This window comes from Gavialis gangeticus, unplaced genomic scaffold (genome assembly GCF_001723915.1).
Source record: "Gavialis gangeticus isolate Ggan-Ray unplaced genomic scaffold, GavGan_comp1, whole genome shotgun sequence".
Taxonomy (NCBI): Eukaryota; Metazoa; Chordata; order Crocodylia; family Gavialidae; genus Gavialis; species Gavialis gangeticus.
The window spans coordinates 16254248-16262685 of record NW_017729032.1 but is presented as its reverse complement, the minus strand read 5'-3'; the positions used below and the strand labels follow the sequence as shown (position 1 = coordinate 16262685).

The 8438-nt window shown below is 44.6% G+C and overlaps 1 protein-coding gene across 1 annotated transcript in view; it reads right to left on the bottom strand.

The window, feature by feature from the left end:
* LOC109302204 (glutamate carboxypeptidase 2-like) overlaps positions 1-2951 on the bottom strand; it is a 21462-nt gene extending 18511 nt beyond the window's left edge. The window contains exon 1 of the mRNA XM_019523770.1: positions 2927-2951. Within this exon, the coding sequence (XP_019379315.1) occupies positions 2927-2951 (25 nt within the window). The remainder of the gene's footprint in view (positions 1-2926) is intronic.
* Between the last annotated feature and the right edge of the window lie 5487 nt (positions 2952-8438).

The following is an 8438-nucleotide window of genomic DNA, read 5'->3' as shown; positions in this document are numbered from 1 at the left end:
TCACACCCGCGGGCTGCCCTTGTTGCCAACAAGGCTAAGGGCAGCGACTGCGGGTGGTCGTCATGCCCCCCAGGCTACAGGGCCGTGGGTCATTCATGGCAGAAAGGATGTGGACAAGTTTGAGAGAGGGCCCCGGAAGGCAACAAAAATAGTGAGGGGGCTGGAGGACATGATGCATGAGGAGAAGTGGAGGGAACTGGATGTATTCATTTATCCCGAAGAAGAGGAGACTGAGAGGATGTAATAAAGCCTTCAACTGTCCGAAGGCAAGAGGGTGGAGCTGGACTGTTCTCGGTGGCAGGTGGCACAACAAGGCGCAATGGTCTGAAGTTGCAGGAAGGGAAGTTTACATTAGCTATTAGGAAGAATATTCTCACCAAGAGGGTAGTAAAGTGCTGAAACAGCTTACCCAGACAGGTTGTGAATTGTCCATGCGTGGAGGTTTTTAAGACCCAGCTAAACCAAGCCTTGTCTGCGATGATGTAGTTGGGGCTGGTCCTGCTTTGAGTGGGGGTGGGGTGGACTAGGTGACTCCCAAGGTCCCTTCCAGCCCTCACTTTGTGATTCTATAACGAGCCTTGAGGTCAAGTGACGCCCTTAGCACTGCCTGACTAGACATGCTGCTGCCACTGCAGGCATTTGGTTTTAAACTGGGTGGAGCAGGAATCAGAGAGAGGTGCATCCATCTGTCGCACCCTCCCCCATCTGCCCCTGGGGAATTTGCCAGCCAACCCCCACTTGCTACCCACAGAGGCGGTACATATGGCTGCACAGACCTGGAGTCCTACGGCAGGTCATAGGAGCAGGTTAGACAGGCCTTGTTGACGATGGTTTTAGTCAGGGGCAGATCCAGGGGGTGCAGTAGTATAGTTGCTTCCCCTGCCTGTGATTCCTGCTCCACTCAAACTTTGAAACCAACTGCCTGGCAGTGGCAGCAGCATTTCTGTTTGGGCAGCAGTGATTTTGTGGCTTATTATAATCTACCCGATTGCTTCTAAACTCTTCGTTCCACAGGTGTTAACAGCTCTCTCTCCTTTTCTAATCATCTTAAGCTAATCAAGTAATCTCTTTTCTGCAGTTCTACTGTCTGTGTTAGCTGCTCCTGATAAAGTAGGTCCTATTTCATAGCTCAGCTGACTGTTTTTAACTCTGTCGCAGGAGTAGGCAACCCCTGGCACACGTGCCAGAGCTTGGTACACAAAGATGTTTTGCTTGGCACTTGCACCTCAGGGAAGGGGCAGGGAGCTGCACTGCCATAATGAGGATCAGGCCCCTTGCGGCTTCCCTGCTGCCTGCCCCAGCACATCAACATCTTACAAGTCAAGGTTGTGAATGCTTTTGCACTCTGCCCAAAGATGTTGCTGATCCCTGCATTAGCTACAAACATTAATTCATGTGAACATTAATACAGGTGTGGAAACACCTTTCCATGAGGCATTGGATGCACTGTCAGGATGTTCAAGAAAACTGGAATTTTTTTTATGAACCTGAGAGAAATATAAATTCAATTCTAATGGCTGCAGGATTAAAGAAATGACATTGTTTGGTTATTTTTGCCTAGTTTGTTGGGTTTTGAATACATAATGTACAATCTAGCAAATGAGTGCCCATTCCGTTTAAGTTGTATTCGTTTTTACTTCGATCTTAAACTGAATAATATATATTTTAGGCCCCTGGCATATTACTAAAGCTTCTAATTTCTTTTTACCTGAAGAAAAAGTGTGTGTTGTGGTGTATATACAATAACTCCCCACACCATCTACACCCCCCCCCCCCTTTTTAAAACCCTAGATCTGCCCATGGTCAGGGATGCTTCTGCCTTGAGCAAGGGGGGTAGAATAGATAATCTCCTTAGGTCCCATCTGGCTCTACTTGCCTATGATTCTAAGACAATTTAGCAAATATTATACATTCTCAATTAAAAAAAGGATTCTGGTTTTGGTCCTAAGAGGCCCCAAAAGCCCACAGACCTACTGCCAAAAGTTACTGAATTGGCTGTTTCTAATCCCACTATCTTCCCCATTCACTAATTTTTGCCTAACAGAATGCATGGCTTCAGACTACTATAGCTAATGACTTCTCCATCATAAAAGTGGTTAAAACTGCCTTCGTTTCTGCCTTCTTCTTGTCCGAAATGTAGTGACCACCTGCTAGAGGTCTGTGGGTGCTGCATAGTATTCCAAGTATGGCATAGGCTCATGCTGGCAAATCCGCACAGGCCTGGGGAAAAAAGGGGCACTAGAAAAAGGATGTTCACTTGAATGGGGGGAGAAATTTTCTGCATTATAATAGTTACAAAAAAGGAAAAAAAGAAACAAAAACAGTTCCCACAGTTGAGAGCATTAAAAGCAGAGATTTATTATAATGGGATTATACTGTATGTTATGGGCCCTGGTAACCAAGAGGAAGTAAACCAGGCCTCAAGCTGTTTTGAAATATATTTTTCTGTAGTTACCTGCTATATTCTTTAATTGGCATCTTGCAAGTTTCCCAGCTCAGTGGAGGGGAGTGAGGCCATGGGCAGGTACAGGATTTTGAAAAGGGGGTGCAGAGGGTGAGGTGCAACATCACATATAAAGCAACATATTTTTCTCCAGCTATAAAGAAACTAGAAACTTTAGTAATATGCAAGGGCCTAGAGCCATATTATTCAGTTTACAATTGAAGCAAAAGCACATAGAACTTCATTGAATGAGTGAAAAACAATCTGCAGGGCAGTCAAATAAGAGCTTCATCACCAGGAGCAAGAGTCAGCAGAATTATAGAACAAAAAATAGCTTGATTGGTGGAACATCAGGGCCACTGAAAAAAAAGAGAGGGTTATTAACATCTGTGGAATAGAGTTTAGAAGGGATCAGGCAGATCAGTGTTTCCCAACCTTTTCCAGCCCAAGGTACTTACATAAATAACTTTTTCCACGGCATACCTGTCAAGGCATTTCCCATCCCCATACTTATGAGCTCACTGTAGCAGAAAAATTCTGCAGCACAGCTGGTCAGAGGTTTGCAACCTGTGCATCCCCCACAGCCAACACATGCACAGTAGATGAATTTCCTTTTGCTCGGCTGGTTCTCTCTCTCCCCCAGAGTCAAGACGTGTGAGTGTTTTGTGAATATCTCATCAGCACGGCTTATTTGTTAGCGCTGGGTGACTGGAGAACTTTCTTCTCATTATTCTAAAATTCTCACAGCATGCCAGGGAGCTATTTGCAGCACACTGGTTGAAAAGCACTGAGGTCCATTATAAGGAGCCACAAAGTCAATTGACTCCCTCAGCACTGCTGGATCAGAAATGCTGCTGCCGCAGCCAGGCAGTTGGTTTTAAACTTTGGGTGGAGCAAGAATCAAAGGGCAAGTGCACACCCTGGATCTGCCCCTGCATAGGGGAGGGGGAGGAGGGTGGAGGAAAGGTGTGAGGCAACAATGAAGTTTGAGGACTGGGAGACTAGATGTCATTTGGCTGTAACACATGCTCAATTTTAGCTTTCTTAGAGCCTCCCCTCAAGAAGCAGATGTGTGCCAGAACAGCTGGGTTCCAGTGGTTTGAGGATGGGCCTCTAAGTTAACATTGGTACTCTTTTCAGTCTTTCAGATCCTAGGAATGTCCCAATGGTTCCTGCCTCTGTTTCATTGAGTGTTGAAGTACTTATATAAAATATATTTTATATTATTGAGTGGAGTCTTGAATCCAGGTCTTTGAATCATATTTACTCTTTTGTACTCATTCTTGCTCTCTCTGGCTCAGTGAATATCAGCTGTAATCTCTGGAAGTAGAACATCTTCAACAGGAGGCGCTTAGAGAGCTTCATACCAAAATATCTTATAACCTGGTGACTAAAACTTTCCCGTTAGAGACATGGATTCAGTTCTCCTCAGGTGCAGGAAGGGAAGTTGAATTCAGCTGACTCACAATATGCATGAGTACTTTAACAAGCAGGCTGTTGGATAAAAATGTGTTTGTGAGAAAGGGTAGGTAGGTATGTGCTTAACTGCAGAAGCATTTTAATGGGAAATAGGCACCGCCTTGCACCTGTTGAAGGGTGACTTGAGTCTAAAAGGCTTGAGAACCACTGGTCTAAGTCCTTGAGAGTATGTCCCTATATAGGATCCTAGAACAGTAGGGCTGGAAGGGACCCCACCAGGTCATCTAGTATGTCTACAGCATCTCTTCTTCCCTCACTTCAGCATCTCCTCTCTCCATGTGTTGTACTGGAAGCCTAAGTCCCTAATTCATGGCTGTGAATTGCAGCACATGCTTCCTATGTCCTTTTGTGGGCCCAGTCCCTCCCTGCCTAACCTCTGACAAAAGCAATCTTGTAGCCAGCCATTTGGAAAGGTTCCAGGAAGAATAGTTAATTGGTCCTTACCCCACCACTCCCAGATAAGTAACATACTACTCATTCAGGGCATTACATGTGGAAACCATCATGGTTGAAACCATGTGCTGAATGGCTCAAACAGTAGTGCTTCATTTTCTATGAAATGTTAAGGTGCCTGGGGGGGCAGGCAGAAGAGGTTCCTTCAGCAGGACTCGACCCTGTGAATGCACTGGGATCTGCACAGAAATCACAGTGCTGTTGTTCACTAAGTGCTTATCTTGTGCAAACCAGAGTGTTCAGTGGCACCTAACCAAACAATTCCAGATCACATAAAAGGAGGTAAGGAGGGAGCAGAGAGAAGCTGGTGTGGGGCTACTCCGGGGGGGCAGCAATTATTTCGGGCAGAGGACTGCTTATTCAGTTTTGGCAAGCCATCAAGGGCCGCATGATAGGCAGCCAGGGGCAGGTAAGTATTGATTTTTCTAAATTTTTTAGGGGGTTCAAGGGCCAGATAGAATGGTGTGGCAGGCCACATCTGGCCCACGGGCTGCATTTTGCCCACTCTGGGCTACTGCCTGGGACTGTGATGTTCATGTGTGTTGTTCAATAATCTGTAATCTCCATGGGGGTGCTTTGTTAGTGTAGCACTGAAGCTGTTTCATATGAAATCATCTGATGTGCCTAAAGCCAAGTTGAATATAAATGTAAGTAGCCTATGGGGCAGTGGAAATTTAACCCAATGGTGTTCATCTTGTGTTTTGAGGCTTATAGCTAGAAGGTGCTGTGTAAGTGCAAAAAGTTTATATTAGTTCACATATGAAACTGCAGCTAAGTTAGGGCAAAATCTCAAAGGAAAAATAAGAATGAGTAAGTTTAATATTTCTTTTCCACTTATGATCTCATGGAGACCTTGTGACTAGAGGGGATTCTATTAGTTATTTTTATTTGTGTGGGTGTGAAATGTTTATTTCTTTTCCAATGTATTTATCGTTTATATGACAAAAATCCTGTTCTCTGTTAAGATACTGGTCATAGACAACCTCTTGGCTGGGATCATTCAGCTGATGTCACCAGGCACGATGCAGTTTTCTTTAGCACAAATAGAATCAATTCTATGTAACTGTTGTTTGTCATTTGTATTGCAGTTGCACCAAAAGCCATAGCCATGAACCATGACCCTATTGTGCTGTTGTACAAACACAGACAATTATATTTTATCATTCTGTATGACTTTTTTTTCTTCTGTAATAGCTGCTTTTTTGTTAGCTCTTTTAGCTGTGAACATGATAGCGCACTATTTTACTCAAAATAAAGCAAACAAATCTTTTCTGTCTTGGGACTCTGTGATAAGGTGTGCTGTTCCTTTGAGTCCCAGAGCTAAGTTGGTTGGTGATTTGGGCAGGAACCCTTCTCAAGAGATGCAGGATTAATGTGTTGATCTGGGAAACAGTAGAAGCCAGTTAGCCTGCCTGAAGCCTGCTTCAGGAAAAGCAGTTCAGCTGGTAGGTTGGAGAAGTGATCCTGGAAAGCATGGTATCTTGCCAGAGGAGATAGCTAAAGATGCTGAGTTTGGTTTGTTGTCTAGTCCTGGATTTCAGGTTCTGCAGTATTTCTACAGGGCCATGTTGTCTTGCAGTAGGTATCAGAATCTGGCCACATACTCCTAGGCTTCTTACTATATATAAAATAGACTCCCCGGAGGTGTCTGAGGAATAAATAGCTTGCTCTAAAAATGTAATGTGTCAAGCATCCTCTGTCCTATGGAACTGTTCATTAGCAGCATTGGCGATGCATAGGGGGTACACATAGGTGCATGTGCACCCCCCAAGATTGGCCAGGCACCCCCTGGAAACACCAGCCACGAAACTGGAAGTGCCAGTGGAAGTGCATTTCTGGTTTCACCGCTGGTGATTTTGGGCTCGGCAATCAGCTGCTGGCGGGGAGGAGAACTCTCCCTCCCACCAGATCAGTGACCTGGTGCCCCCCCCAGACTCGGGAGGCACCTGTTGCCCATGGTTAACAGGCTCACCGTGCTTTTGAGAGAGAAGTTAATGTTATAAGGATGAATTTACTGAGGCACAGAGAAGTTAAATGTCAATAGAAAAGCAGAAAATAAAATGGGGGAGACTTCCACTCTCGTTTCTTCTCCTAGCTTCCCACATCTAAATTTCCAGTTGCCACTCCAGTCTCCCATTCATCACCATCTAGGAAGCTCTGCAATAAGGTGCATGTTTTGTATGGAGTTATTTTTCCTGATGTGTTTACAATGTGACCTGTGCTGGTAAAGCTTTCTTGAAGACTTGGGAGTCAAGGTTCAGTTGACTCTTACTTTATTTTAGGTGCCTAAGTCACACCCGAGAATTTTATTCTAATTCTGTAAAGTGCCGTGCAGACCTCTAGCAGTGGGAACAGATGCTAAATTGTAGTCTGTTTCTTCTGAAAGACTCATTTGCAAACAGCACAAACTGGACTGCTCAAGGTGGCATTCTGGGTGGACTAATACATAATATGGAAAGCTAATGTATTCAGCAGCTGCTTCCTTTTCAGTTTGTTCCTGGGTTTTTTAGTGGTTGGATTTCTTAGTCTTCCCCTCATGGCATTTTTTATTTAGACTTCAGATCAGGTACTTATGAGTGTTTATAATGCCTATATTGCATTATTAAAATCCCTACTGCAGAGATCCCCCTGACATAAAAATAAAGAAGCCAGGATTGTTTATGGTGTGAGCTTTATAGGGGCTAGTGCTTACTCCACTTATTTCCAGCTTCTCTGCAGGAATCCTTCTGAATTCAGGCATTCACCCTTTGCAGGCTCCCTTATTCTCCAACCCATTTAAAAACACAGGTAAAGGGACTGTGCCTTTTGTCATAGGAGGCAGGAGTGAACTGACCTCAATAACTCTACCTATTCCATAGGTGAGTTCTTCTTTTAGCAACTTTCTATACTGCATGGTACAACCTGTTACGTTCTGTTAATCTGCCAGCATTAGTTATGCTCTCACTTTTCAGATCTTGACCTTTAACTCCCATGGAAGTCGCTGTGACTGAGTATCAAATGAATCAATAAAAATTAGTCTACACAACCATGTACAAGCAGAAAAGGGGGCTGCGTTCTCTGAATAAATTAATTAGATGAAATTCAATAAGGACAAGTGCTACACTTAAGATATAACAGTCATATGCTCAAATACTGTGGCTTGGCCAGTTATTCACAGATTCAGAGATATTTAGGGCTGGAAAGGACCTCATGAGATCATCAGGTCCAGCCCCTGCTCTGGGCAGGAAAGACTGCTGAGGTCAAATAACCCCTGCAAGGTGTGCGTCCAGTCTCCTTTTGAAGATCTCCAGGGTAGGTGCCTGCACCACCCCCACTGGGAGTCTATTCCAGAGTCTGGTCACATGAACTGTAAAGAAGTTTTTCCTTATATCCAGTCTGAAACCTTCTTCTAGGAGTGTATGCCCATTACTCCTGGTTTTCCCCTGTAGCACTTTGGTGAGTAGTTGTTTGCCTAGCCCCTGATGCTCTCCCCAATATATTTGTAAGCTACCACCAAATCCCCCCTAAGTCTTCACTTTTCTAGGCTGAACAGTCCCATATCTGTCAGCCTTTCCTCGTATGGCTTGGACTCCAGGCCTCTAATCATACAAGTGGCTCTTCTCTGGATTTAGTGGTGACAGCCAGCTTGAGGCCTGCATGACCATGGCTAGTGTCTTATGGCTGAGAGTACTTATCACCTAATGATGACCAGCCATTAGCCCTTTACAAAGGCATTAGAAAACACTCTACATAATGTAGAATCATTTGAACAGGATAACCAAACCGACACAGGAAGCCAGAAATCTGTGAGATCCCTTTCAACTGCCCGTGGTGCCATGGAAACCCTATTAAGAATAGAGTACCTTTGCCACCGCATCAGGCATGGGCACCCATTCATTCCTACCGTACCCGGTCCACAGGTGCTATGGATGAGCCCACTGTTACCTGTCAGATGTCTTCATGAGGGAGGCCTGGCACCCAACTTGCTGGACTTACAAAGGACTTTTTCTATTCCCCCACCCCCACACACACACATCTCATCTAATCAGAACTAAGCAGACAAAAAGTTTAATAGGCGTCTTGG